The sequence below is a fragment of the Phoca vitulina genome, unplaced genomic scaffold, assembly GCF_004348235.1.
Source record: "Phoca vitulina isolate PV1807 unplaced genomic scaffold, GSC_HSeal_1.0 scaffold15, whole genome shotgun sequence".
NCBI classification, from domain to species: Eukaryota; Metazoa; Chordata; class Mammalia; order Carnivora; family Phocidae; genus Phoca; species Phoca vitulina.
In genome coordinates, this window is record NW_022589718.1 from 25,808,850 (window position 1) to 25,822,928 (window position 14,079).

General features: G+C 45.9%; 1 protein-coding gene across 2 annotated transcripts in view; it reads left to right on the forward strand.

The window, feature by feature from the left end:
* Nucleotides 1-1,656: 1,656 nt before the first annotated feature.
* Nucleotides 1,657-14,079, forward strand: part of ENPP6 (ectonucleotide pyrophosphatase/phosphodiesterase 6) — a 118,717-nt gene continuing 106,294 nt past the window's right edge. For both annotated transcript variants that reach the window (XM_032413670.1, XM_032413671.1), the window contains exon 1: nt 1,657-1,973. In XM_032413670.1, coding sequence (XP_032269561.1) covers nt 1,733-1,973 — 241 coding nt within the window. In that variant the 5' untranslated portion in view covers nt 1,657-1,732. The remainder of the gene's footprint in view (nt 1,974-14,079) is intronic.

Sequence of the window (14,079 nt, forward strand, 5' to 3'; positions counted from 1 at the left end):
GCATTGAGCATCTTTTTATACACCTGTTGGCCATCTGGATGTCTTCTTTGGAAAAATGACTATCCAGGTCCTTAGCTGGGAAGGACCTGGAAGCTTCTGTCACTTTTCAGAGGAGAAAATTGATGCATGGAAAGGCAACTTTCTCAGAATCACACAGTTGCATAATGCCAGAAGCCAGGCCATGGAATCCTGTCATCTTTCTGCAAGCCTTGGGTTCTTTTCTTCCACGTCATCTTCCTCTCCAGGGAGGCGAGGCCCCAGAGTGCTGACAGATCTGGGCAGCACACTCCTGAGAGCTCATGCCTGTCACTAGCAAGAGCTGGAACAGCTTTCAACACAAAGGTGGTTCCAGATCCTGGAGGAAATTTTCTGTTTTTCTGCATTGTCTGGGTTAAACCACTGTGACAAATGACCTTATAGCATTGTCAACCTTTGAAAAACAAGTAGCAAGAAGTACTCATTCTGAAGTATTAGGTGCTGATAATCACATCCAAACAAGATCCTCCAGATAACAAACACATAGACTTTGGACCACAAGACCTGGGGCAGTTAATATTAACCACACTTTCTGATCTATTGTCTTTTAGCTTTTATTTCCAACCTTTCCCAGGCCAGAAGGTAAAAGATTAGGAGGACTCTTACTGTAGGCAATGCTGGGATTTGGTTAGAATTCCATCCTATACGTTTCTTTCTTTTCTCGTATGTTGGTATGTATATTAAAGGGGCTTATTTACAATAAGTTATTGACCCAAAACTTTAGAGAAACTGTCTACACATGATCATAAAACAATAAGATCACCATAAAACAAGATAGGCCACATCACCAGTGTCCCCACCTGGACATGTCACAGCAGATGCAAGTGACGCCTTGCGAGGCTCTGAGGACCTGTGGACTCAGGGAGTTGTAATCTGCTCAGGGAGCTGAGGGAGATGAGAAGTGAAGCAGAGGAAAGTGGATACCCCACGTATGCTCATCCTTAAAATTCGGAGTCCTTAACCTTTCCCCAAGTGAGCCCAGGCCGCCCCTGCCCCAAAGGGTGAGAGCCACCTCCTCCTGCAGATGGGTTTGGACACCAGCAACTTGAAAAACAGGACAATAAACACTGTAGATAGACGCATAGGGAAAAAAAATAAGTGGCTAAGACTTAGACAAGTAATTTGTTTTTAAATGTGATGGTGACAGAGACACCGCTGAAAAGTTCACAAATGTGCCCACCTAATTTTATCATCTCTTGTTTCTATCCTGGATGAAGAGGTTCGTGTTACTAAATTGTAAGTGAAAAAGTCAGTCAGAGAGTTTAAATTAGGCAGAGGCGTGGGATAGCAGCAAATTAAGATTGTCCTTTTCTTGGGCCCCACCCTTTGGTTAGCCCAACTGCAAAGTTAGCGTGGGCTTCCGTCATCTTCTAAAATTCTACCTCTCTGTGGGTGCCTGTGTTTCTGGAACACTCACCCAAAATAATAAGGTCGCCCTGTCTCCCCTGGTGTTGATTCTGGGTTGTGTGGGGACCCGGCTTCTCCGAAGGAGTTGGTCTCCGGACTTTCTAGTAAAGGATGAGCATAGATGTTTTTAAAAGGGGGTGCTGTACCTTTAAATTCTGAAAGTGAACTTGGCTCAGGAAGGCCAGCAGTCAAGGTCCAGCCCCTAGAAGAGAGAATAGCTCCAGATTCTCCATCCTCAGTCTCTGCAAGAGGAGGGCTGGCACAGCCGGGCGGGCGGGCTCCTGGCACTATGGCAGTGAAGCTCAGGGCCCTCCTGCTGGTGCTCGCGCTCGGCCTGGCGCAGCCAGCCACTGCCGGCCGGAAGCTCCTGGTGTTTCTGCTGGATGGTTTTCGCTCAGACTACATCAGTGATGAGGCCCTGGAGTCCTTGCCTGGTTTCAAAGAGATCACGAGCAGGGGAGTAAAAGTGGATTACTTGACCCCCGACTTTCCCAGTCTCTCTTACCCCAATTACTACACCCTAATGACTGGTGAGTACTGTGTCCTCTTCTGGGTGGGGTGGGGGTGGGGGGGACTGGAGTCCAACAGGGAACAGCTCCTGGCATTGAAGTCTGATTTAAACGTTCATGTTTCCCTAGCCCTTTGGGACAACAAAGTTCTTGGCTGAGACTTCTTTTTCACAGTAGTGTTGTTCTCCAAAAGTTATCTCAAGGACCTGTTTTGGTGAGGAGAACAGAGAACTACACGAATAGATGATGTTAAAAGTCGTTATTTGTTTCACAAATAAAAATTCTAGTTAACTCCGTACTTTCTAAGTTCAAGCTAAAAAGTCAACAGGTCTTCGTGTATTTGTACCGAATTCCTTCTGTCCCTTTGCTCTGCAGTCATCTGTCATCCTGGAGGTGTTTTGGCTTGTTTATCAATATGCTAGACTATGAAAATTACGAATGGGATTCGTGGATTGCGTGGAAAGAATTTGTAGGTCATATCCTGAAGTATTACTTAGCAATGCCACTTGCCCTTCTTTTGCCTTCTTGGGCCAAGTAAAATGACATGGAGAAGAAAAAAAAATTGTTTTGTAGTTCAGATTCCCATCTTTAACTTTTAGTATCTGTTAAAACAAAGGAAAACAAAACCCTAGCCAACCCAGAGCATGCTTGGGTTTGGGAAGCTGATTTTTGCGTAAAAATGATCTTCATTAGGGATCGCCAGAACGCCAAATGTGATTCCACAAATTCAGTCCTCTCTCTGTGCTATAGAACATACTTTCTGCTCTCACAGTTGGATTCCCAGCTTCCAGTTTGTTTTTTAGCTAACCTTTGTAAGGGCCAGCAAGAGGCTCTCAGAAAGAATTTAGCAAACTGTCCAGGGAGGCTGTTAAGAATGCACTGTTATTGCTGCTTATGCAGGACTTAGCTACGTGCTCCGAGCACAGGGAAAACTCTATAAATTATGTTAACAGGAAGAGGATGAGAACTCTTGGATCTCATTATGGATCTCCACACAGAGGCAAACCCAAAGGAGTCTAGAAAGACAAATTGATATCTCTGACTTCATGCGTGGGTACCGGTTGCATGTGTACATAAAAATGTGATAAAATTAAGGTGGGGGAGATACTTTAGAGAATTAGAAATGAGAGCATGGGGAGAAAAAAATCCAGACGGCACAAAGGCAAGGAATTTACTTGTTTATTTTTTAATTTCCCCCAACAGACACACAAGCAGCCTCTGTAAGATAAAGAGGATGAACAAAAGTCCTCTCGTCCTCACTTGGCATGCTTCTCCCCTTGCAGGGAGCTGGTTCGCAGGCTGCCGGGTCACACATAGATGTTATTGTGTATCACAGCCTGACTTCAGTTCTGTCCCATGGGGTTTCGCACCCGCAGACCACCCCCACTCCAGTTGTCTTTCAGAGCTTTGGCTGGGAGACCCAATTCATAAAGTGCCACGTGCAGTTTTCTCCGTTCCCCGTGGAAAAATGAACAAAATCCATTTTAGAAAGCAGGGCTCCAGTGAGTAAAAGGGGACCATGACAGCCTCCACAGAGAAACCAAGCCAGTGGCATGGCCTTTTGATTGTCAGACCCACATTCCTGATATTGGCACAAGGAATAAATGGCACAAAGCGTCAGTCATGCGGTGACCACACTTTCTTCTCAGGCTAGGGGTGTTTTCACTTGTCCACTCATGATGGAAGAGCCCTTTCCATGGTGGGACAGGCAGAGCCCATGAGTGTCTGGCAATGATCTCGCCTTCATGGTCAAACTGAGGCTAGCCTGAGGAAGCCATAAGAGCTCCATATGCATTCTGCCTGAATATTTTTAGATGGTAAGATGTATTATTTGAAAGCCTTACTTACGTTGGCTTTCTCTCTTTTATAGAAGCAATATTTCTTTAAAGATTTATTTATTTGAGAGAGAGAGAGAGAGAGCACGAGCGGGAGGGGCAGAGGGAGAAGGAGAGAGAATCTCAAGCAGACTCCGCACTGAGTGCGGAGCCCCACATGGGACTCGATCTCATGACCCTGAGATTACCACCCGAGCTGAAACCAAGAGTCGGATGCCTTAACCGACTGCGCTACCCAGGTGCCCCATGGAAGCAATATTGTACACAGAATGGCTCATGTTCATGTGCACATGTCTTTGGGTTTGTCTCGTACCTACTGAGTGAAAGTATGGCTTGGAGCAGGACTGGGGGCCAGGAGGTGCTAGACCATGAAGCTGGTATCATCTCCACTGCCCTGGAACTGACTCAGGGCTACATTTAGACTATTCCTCCCAATAGCCATGCTTAGTTTTCCACTTGATGTTGAAAAATTCCTCTGTTTTCATTTAAGGAAGGATATATCCATTGGGAATTGTACTTAAACATATGGTTTGAGCATTTGAGCATTTTATGAATCGACAAAGGAAGCACGCTGGATCCTTTTGGTACTAAAAGATATACTGTTATAAGGGTCATCGGAATTCCTAAGAGAGACTATGATCTCACTTCATTACATGAATTACTGCCCACAAGACATAAAGCCTTTGGTGTTCTTATCTTTGCATAATGAGGAATACTAGGTTATTGGCCTTGGAGCTGGAAAAACTTGGCTGGAGTCCTCTCAGGGTCAGGATGGTGCTGGACAACTTCGGGCAGCCCAGTGCACTGCCCTGAGCCTGTTCCCTCAGTTTCCAGGTCTCAAGTCAGGCCAGGATCTCAGGTGCTGCCAGATGCAGACATGAAAATGAGCAGTGCATAGGGAATTAGAAAATGTTAGGACTGGCAACTCTTGGGAGGCCTAAATATAAGAAACGAAACAAATGACTGAAATTCTAGAGAGGAGAATTTTTTGGGAGGCCACATGGACAGTGATGGGGAATGAACAGTCACAGGATGCATAAGGAACCTGGGAAATCATCTAGCCCAGTCATTGACATGAAGCCCCTGCAGCTGATTTTTTTTTTCTCCTCCAAAATATATATTGACGTCAGGACAAATGTGAACAAAATCTCAAAAGTGATCAAGAAGATCCATCAAACAACTGATTGCTGGGGATACACAGAATCTTAAAACAGGGTCTTTCATATGGGGAGCCCACAATCAAGTTGAGAAGGAGAGACAGATCAGGTACCTACTGATATTCTAAGATGAATGAAAAGGGCTGAATTGTTTCCCTCCAAAATTTATGTATTGAAGTCCCAACCCCTAGTAGCTCAGAATGTAATGTATACAGTACAGACTGTAAAGATACAGTCTTTAAAGAGGTGAGTAAGTTGAAGTGAGGCTGTTAGAGAGGGCCCAATCCAATCTGACTGCTGGCCTTTCAGAAGAGGAAGAGACACCAAGAATAAATGTACTCAGAGAAAAGGCCATGTGACGAAACGGTGAGAAGGCACCATCTGCAAGCCAAGGAGAGAGGCCTCACCGGAAACGAAACCTGCTGGCACCTTGACCTTGGAGTTCTGGAGGCTGGTGATCGGAAATCAAGGTGTTGGCAGAGCCATGCTCTCTTGGGAAACTCTAGGGGAGAATTTCTTTCATGATTTTCTCTTAGCTTCTGGTGTTGCCAGCAATCCTTGGTATTCCCTGGCCCGTAGATGCATTGATGTTTTACTCTAGTCTCTGCCTCTGTTGTCTCATGGTGTTCTCCCTGTGTATCTCTGTGTCTCTTCTCCTCTTACAAGGACACCAGTTATATTGGATTAGGGCCCATCCTAATGACTTCATTTTAACTTGAATACATCAGCAAAGACCTTGGTTCCAAATAGAGTCACAGTCACAGGTACTACGGGATAGAGTGTCAACATGTTTTGGGAGAACACAATTCAACCTTTAACACATGGTAGAGAGGAAAGAGCTGTGAATTTGTTGCAGAAGACTTGATTTCATCTATTCTGTCACCTCTTAACTTTCAGAATTTGAGTACTTTTGAGTTTGAATATTATCTGTCAGTAGAATGGAGAAAGGAAAACTAACCCAGCAGGCTTGCTGGAGGACAGAATGGGACACCTCGTGTAAAGCCACCATTATAAAACCTGTACCTATTACACACTTTATCACTAACATTAGGCTAAATTATGTTGTAGTAACAAGCTGTATCAGAGGCTTAAAACCAAGGTTTATCTCTCACTCAGGTACATGGACTTTAAGGACTAACTCTGCCCCATTTCCTCTTCATTTTGAGACCCAGGCTGAAAAAGCAACTTCTATATGAGACGTGCTGCTCACGTGGCTAAGGGAAAAGGAACACGGCAGAATGACGTGGCAATGCTTAGAACCTCTGCTCAAGGTGGCACAAGTCACATCCCCTCATTCCATTGGCCAAAGCAAATTATATTGCCAAGCTTGATGCCAGTAGGTCAGGGATGCATAATCCTCTCTCAGTGGGGACAGGAATTGTCTGGAACATTAATGCAGTGTATCACACACACCGAACAGTAACTAATTGCATTTTATAGGAAGTTTGTGGGGCTTTGTGAGAAAGAATGGCATAGAGATAAGTGTCCACAATGCAAGGGAGGGGAAGTATTATTGGGAGTTACACTGGGCTTGAACATTTCCATTTAATTCCATCTAGAACTAAACATTGAAAGATGAATGGAAAGATTTTTAGCAGGAGATGTATTTTAGGCCAGATCTTAAGAAAAAAAAAAAAGAAAAGAAAGAAACCTATGAAGTCTGCGAGATGTGAGGGCCACAGTACAAGCAAATCAGAGAGGCAGAACAAGGCAGGCGAAGGGGCACTAAACCTATTCCCCACCTGGTGTGGGTTGAAGGGCTAGAGATGAATTTGAAAAAAAAGTCATGCAGTTGATGGAAGGCTTTGAAAGCTGAATTGGAAATAACCCAGTAAGCTCCTCCTTTCTTCCTCTTCCACTTCAAACGTTCAAGCGTCTATTCTTCGTGATGGACTGTAAGTAAGGAGTTGAATTTGAAGAGCAGCTTGGAGGCGGCACTCGCCGAGGCTAACATGGTACTGAGAGGGTAGGAGGAAGTAAGAGGAAGGGAGCCTGAATCGGTTCCAAGACCAGGAGGCATTCAGAGTCTGGGACTCCTGTGAGCAGAGACCAGAGACGGGAAAGTTTGGAGGCCCGTCCATTAGGGGAAGTAAATTTTATCAGAATAGATTTCAAGTTGGAGTAGGATATTCACCTGGAATTGGCCCTTTAGGGGATCAGAGAGAGTGTCTTAAAGGACAGTTCCAGAAACATGTGGAATAACCATGGGGGTAAAAGGCAGAAATTGCTCCTGTGGATCCCAGTGGATCCCCAGTGAATGGACTTCTTATCTCTCTGGGTGCCCCAAGCTGGTGGAGGCTATTTCTCACAGATGCACAGTTAACTCTGTCTTCCCATCTGCATGAACTTGGTCTACATTTTGTCATTTACTTCCCGAGGACACATAACCATACTTTTCTAAGGGGTCCCAATCACGCTGCCTCGAGAAGCAGGCTGACTAGGTAAAGTGCAGGGCAACAGAAGTGTGAAGAGCAGTAACCGGCTCATGCCCAGAGAAAAAAGTGTGTTCCAGGAATTTACAAAAATAATCTTTCTTGGCACGCCATTATTTAAGCTCCCATCAGCAGACCTCTCTACACCGAAGTGCCACTTTTCAAAAAGTGTGTTTCTCTTGGCTTCCTTGGTGATGAGAGGGCGTTCTTGTTCTATGGCATTCAGCTGCTGGAACCTGACTCCCTGAAGAAGGGAATGGTTAGGGCTGTGGGGAAAGCTTAAAAATGTGGTGAAAGCTTTTGATTATAATAACAGCAAACTGTTTTCCAGAAGGTCCACCCGCACCGTCCTCAAACCATGGCTGCTCTCCACTTCCCCTTCCCCTCACCCCAGTGTTGATTGATAGGACCATATTCCTCCTGCCAAGGCTTCTGGGAGTTTGGTTGAAGCACACTGCTCTCAGTACCTGCTTCATCATGAATGATATGCCAAAAATGGGTTAAAGGACATTTAAAATTATTTTGGAGGGAGCCTGAGTCAGCATGGTAACATTTATTTCAGTTTAAACAACACATACTCAAGTTTCAGAGCCCCCTTCCATGAATAGCGCCATTGTGTCCACCATCCTCCAGGAGAGGACCTGGAGCAGGTCTGGGGCTCCCCTGGCTCCTGTGTGTAGCATTTGGCTCTCGTTGGATATTGTGCTTGATCATAACCTAGTCCTACCTTCAGCCGTTTCCATCGCAGGGAGAAAGGGTCTGGCAGACAGGTCATGGAACCATGTGGAGCAGTCTCATTTGGACAAAGGGCTGCTCAGACTGGGATCATAAACAGACTTGTAGTCGGGGTTATGGCAGATATTTTACCCCTTGATGAAGTAACTCCCCCTGGGTGCCTGCCTTTAAGAGCTTCTGTGGTAGCCAGGCGTGCAACAGGAGGACGAGTGGGGCCACCGTGAGAATGCATGCACGTGTCTGCAGCAGAGTGTCCCAGGTGGGACCCATGAATGGGTCGCAGGTGTGCCAAGGGGCCTGGTCCCCTGCCCAGTCACCTGGGGATGAACAACCTTGTGTGTTCACCCCACGTTGTCCAACCCAAATGTCTGATGTGAAGCAGGTTGGGAAGCGCTGGTGGACCAGAGAGAGAGCAGAAGGGAGGGCAGGGTGCCAGGGTTCTTCTCCTGACTGCTAGGACCCGCTGGGACATCGGATAAATCATATCATCTTCTTAGTCCTGAGTTCCCATGGCTTTCAAGATGGGAGGCCTGGGAAAGAGGAGCCCTGGGGTTAAGTGTGCACTTAGTGAGTGCCAGATCTATGTTGGGAATGTTCTAAGTGCCCTGTTCTAGGTGCTGGGAATAGTCATGAGGCTCAAAGGAGATTCTCAGGGGCCACGGTGGGGTGGAGGGAAAGGGTTATCAAATGGGGTTCTTGATGACATTCTGCATCCTTCTCCTGTTAGGATCACAGTGAGTCCTCTTTGACCTCTTTAACGCATTTGAAGAAAGTAGTCTGTGGTTCACCCCACCGGCCGCTGATGGCCCTGGACAAGGATGCTGCTCTGAGGGGAGGGTGAGAGGGATGGAGGTCCCCACATCTAGGGATGTAGTGGGTAAGCCACCCATAGAGTTTCCCTGAGAGGTCCCTGGACCTTGGCTCTTCTTCCAGATTCTGTACACAAGGCAAATAAGTCAGTGCCCTGCTCTGCAGCCCGTCTAGTTTTCCCTGAAAAATTATCTACATGTATAAGGATTTGGCTTTCTCAGGTGGGCTTGAGAAAACATTCTGCTTTCATGGTTGAAGGCAAAAACCTTAAACGAACATAGGTGTTTGGGAGAAAACCTCAAATATTGGGCTTCTAGTCATTCACTGGCAGACCACAGGCCCAGCCTTGAATACACTCCCCACCCATGTCAGCCCCCGCCCCTGTTGGGGGTACAGGTAATGAAAGCCTGAATTAAAGGGTTATCCCCCCAGGCCCACCCTCACTGGCTATGTGAGCTCCATTTCTGGGCTTTGGTGTGTTCTCCTTGATAAAGGAGGTGGACCCTCTCTAGGGTACACCCTGACCTGGAAGACAACCCACCAAGAGTCCACCAAAGAGGGCAGATGTGAGGCCAGGCCACGTCAGGCCTGACCTCAGAAAAGTCACCAGGGTCTACACTCCTGAAAAAGGCCCCCAAGTCACTCACCCTGAGGTGTTCCCAGCAGCCAGGCCATGTATTATGTGAGTGGTCAGTTATTTTAAAATTTTTTCACACATGTTCTCCTAGTCTCCTGTCACAAACACTCTCTCCCACCCTCTGTCTGGCCGGGCCCCACCAGGAGGCAGGAGGTGCAAGCAGCCCCTGCTGGGAGGCACCCCCATTCAGGGTCATCAGGGCCCAGCCAAGGATTTTTGCCAATTGGAGGAAAAACATACCTTTAAACATACACAAGAAACTAGAACCATGGTTCCCTCTTAGAGATAGATGAGAGACGAAGAAGGGAAGGAGATGTCTTATTGCCTGTCTTTTGAACAATATGATTTCTCTATTCGAAATATTAAATTAAACATATACCCGTATCCAGTGGAATGTGCTCATCTGTGGTTGAGTAAGCAGACATTCTAATTTAGCATTGATAAAGCCCCCGTTCTGCTTCAGGCTGTTATAACAGAGAGCCATAGTTTAGGTGGCTTATAAACAACAGAAATTTATTTTTCGCAGTTCTTGGGGCTGGAAGTCTCTGATCAGCATGCCAGTGTGGTTGGTTCTGGCGAGGATACTCTTCTGGGTTGTAAATGACCATTTCCTCATTGTGTCCTCACATGGCAGAAAGAGGGTGAGAGCGTTCTCTGGGGTCCCTTTTATAAGGGCACTAATCCCATTCATGAAGGCTCCATCCTCATGACCTAAGCACCTCCCAGAGGCCCAGCCTCTTAAGAACATCACATTGGAAATTAGACTTTAATATATGAATTTTTTAGGGAGACAAACATTTGGTCCATTGCACTGCCCTTGTGACTTAGAGAAATATCTTCACACTAAGAGTTTTTATTTTTTTTTAAGATTTTATTTATTTATTTATTTATTTATTTGAGAGCGATCAAGAGAGAAACAGCATGAGAGGGTAGAAGGTCAGAGGGAGAAGCAGGCTCCCCGCTGAGCAAGGAGCCCGATGTGGGACTCGATCCCAGGACTCCGGGATCATGACCTGAGCCGAAGGCAGTCGCTTAACCAACTGAGCCACCCAGGCGCCCCTAAAAGAGTTTTTAAAAAGATATTTTCCAGCCTAGGGGGCATAAAGCAGTGTTTTGTGGTTTGGTTTGGTTTGGTTTTCTCAGTCTGTGTTGCAGGCTTGCAAACAACAGCCAGCCAGGGCTCAGGAGACCCATGGTGAAGGCCACTGTCATCATCCTTCATGGAATACTATCATCTCATGGGGGCTACCACTGCCCCTTTAAGAAGCAGGACTAAAGACAGTCTATTGGGCCTCTGAAGCCTTGTTTCTAGCCTCTGAAGGCCTTCCAATCCCCAGGTGGGTCCCTCGAGCTACCCCTGCAGACCAAACCAGTCCACACAGCAATCCATCCTGCTTTTGGTCTACACTTGCTCAAGGGCAATGGAGTGTTAGCAGTCTCTGCATCTGGGCCCAGTACTTGCCCAAAAAAGACACTCCATTCATGTTTGTTGGATCCTGTTGGTTCAGCCAGTAACTGGACTTCCGTCCGACCCTGTGGTGGAAGTCTTATGTTATCTATCTTTTTTGTAGACTCTAGAGTTTTGTTGCTGAACCTCATCTACTAAGGGTTCCACTGTTCTTTAACAAACCACTGGTGCATTCATATATGTGTGTTGATCTCACTGGATTCTGGAGTCCTTCTGGCCATATTCCATAGGCTTCTAAGTTCCCCCCTTCACCTTCACACTGGATGTGCTTCTCCTCCCCCAGGGCCCATAGCAACACCATTGCTACTTTTAGCCTGTCCTCCTGGACTCCCCATCACCCAGGGCTGTCCTCCTTTGTGCTGGGCTCTGTGGGTGGATCTGATTCCATGTTCCTGTTACTCCCAGTCTATCCCCTTCCCCTGCAGCTTAGCCAGCTGGCCCCGTCCCAAACCAAGACATCCCTCCCTGTACATTCAGACTCCATTTTAGCATGCATTCATCAGTGTAAGATATAACATTAAAACTATGTGAATGAGCTTGGGAATATGTAACAAAACCCACTATATCCCAATCCAAAATTTCCCCCAGAGGCATTCAGAATTACAAAATGTAAAAACCAGAAGCAGCCTTAGAAATGCTAGTGCATTTATTTGTCTCATTGTGCAGAACAGGAGCCCGAGGCCCAAGATTCAGACCCAGCAGCTAGGTAAGGGCAGAGCCTCACCAAGCACAGGGCTCTGAGGCCGGCTGGGATCTGGCGACCCCCAAATGCACAGGGACAGAAGCCCAGGCATCCTTTGCTACCCTTCCTGCCTGTTTGTCTGGTAGGCTCCTCTACCTGAGCTCTCAGCTCTGCTCTGGACCCACCACTCTTTCAGAGAGGGGCTTCCCTGCCTGGGTGGCTCTGCTTCTTTTCTCACCCTTACTAAGCTCTCCCAGGATGTATAAGCTGAAGTGGAATGAGATTCAAAGAAGCTTTCTGTGAGGTTTCATCAAAGATCCGATCAAGGAGGAGGTGGATCCATCTAGAAGACTGGGGGTGGTGCTCGGATGCAGCTCAGCCATCCTCCCTACTTCCCCGGGCCACGGATGGTCATTGAAGGCTGGCCGCTCTCCTTTATGCTCCTTACATAACTTCCCCAAGCTCTGACGGAGCAGATCAGAAAATCATGTTCCAAAGAATTCACTCTCAGACTGTGTCAGCATGTACTTCAACATCTAGCTAAAAGCTAAAATAATCAGAAGGAAAAAAAACGACTTTATTGACCGAATCCCAGCCATCTGTTTGTTCTTTTGAAATGAGAGCCAGCTGTGTGGGTGTCTCGAAAATTCACCTCAGGAGTTTCCCTCAGTGGACATCAGATTAGTCCCTACCCTTCAGGGTCCTGTTGGCCAGTTGTGAAATACCCGTTGGAATGGAATTCTGGAGAATGATCGAGTGATCTCTTCGCCTCTCCCTTGTCACCTCCCTATTTTTGTTGGAGGCCTCTCTGGGAACTCTCAGTCCTTCCTTTGCTTATACTACTTATTACTTCTGGAAGGGCTCTGCTCCAGCGCAGATGCCAACTTACCTATCTATCTCTTTCAAGCCAAAATAAAATGTCTCTCCTCTAAAAACCTTGACCCACAGATAGTAACCTTTCAGAGCTGCGGGGTGCTTTGAGATCTATTTGCTAATTCCTTTACCGCTTACTGTCTGAACCGCAGAATTTGGTAACTGCAACAACATATAATGTGGACCTATATGCATACAATACATTCATATATGAATATTCTCTATGCGAGAATATATTGAACATTTACTATTCTAAATAAGTTGCTGTTCTAAAGATGACCAGGACACAGCTTCTGTCTTAGATGAACTTGCAATTAAGCTGGAGCAACTAAATATGTGTTGAAATAAATATAATCACAGGACAGACTAGAATAGGCACAAGAGATACAGAGACCATTTCTGAGAGCGTGTGGTGAAGAGGAAAGGTTTGCTGAGGTGCTGATATTTAAATAAAGCCTGAAGGATTTGGACAGGTTGAAACTTGGAGGAAAGGCCATAAGGGTGGCTGGTCTTATGCAAGTCAAGGGGCAGAGGTGGGAAAGAGGAGAAACATGTGGAGACTAGGACTGGGCTTTGAGATGCTTACTGTGACATCACTGAGCAGTGTGGATCTGAGGGAGGCCATCCAGGTCTGAGGTGAGAACTCACCTGGGAGTCGGGTCCTCAGAAGCAGAATGAACCTGGGGTCAAGGATTTGCTAGGCTCTGTGGAGAGGGAATGGGCAAGACTGGCTGGATGTGGAGGATCAGAGAAAAAAAAAGTCTCAGTATCAGACAAGAATTCAAGCTAGTCCTATGGTAATGTTAATGAATTAATCTGTGTGTAAGTGGATCCAAGTTCACAATCTTGAATGTGTAAGAAACAGTGCATGTCTTTATCTTCTTTAAAAAAAAAAACCAATGCAAGTGATGAATCACTGAATTCTACTCCTGAAAACAATATTACACTATATGTTAACAATTAGAATTTAAATAAAAATTTGAAAAAAATAAAAATGAAAAATAGAAATTTACAATTTAAAAATAAGTCTGACCCCCCAAAAATCTAAATCTATGGGTGAACCTGAAAACATGCTAAGTCAAATAAGCTATACACAAAAAGACAAATATTAGATGACTCCACTTATGTGAGGTACCTGGGGTAGTCAGATTCATAGAGGCAGGAGGTAGAATGGTGGTAACTAGGGGCCGGGAGGAATGGGAAGTTAGTGTTTAATAGGACAGAGTTTCAGTTTGGGATAAGAGAAGTTCTGGAGGTAGATGATGGTGATGGTTGCACAATAGCATGAATGTACTTAATGCTACTGAACTGCAAACTGAAAAATGGTTAAAATGGTGAATTTTATATTATCTGTATCTTACCACAACTAAAAAAAAAATCCTAAATCTGACTCTGCCTCCCATCCCACTGGGCTCAGTGGAAATTCAGTCTTAGTCACTGCTGGGTGGGTAGTGGGGTGATTTCTCTTCCTCGTCTAGGGTTATGCAAAGGTCCTGGG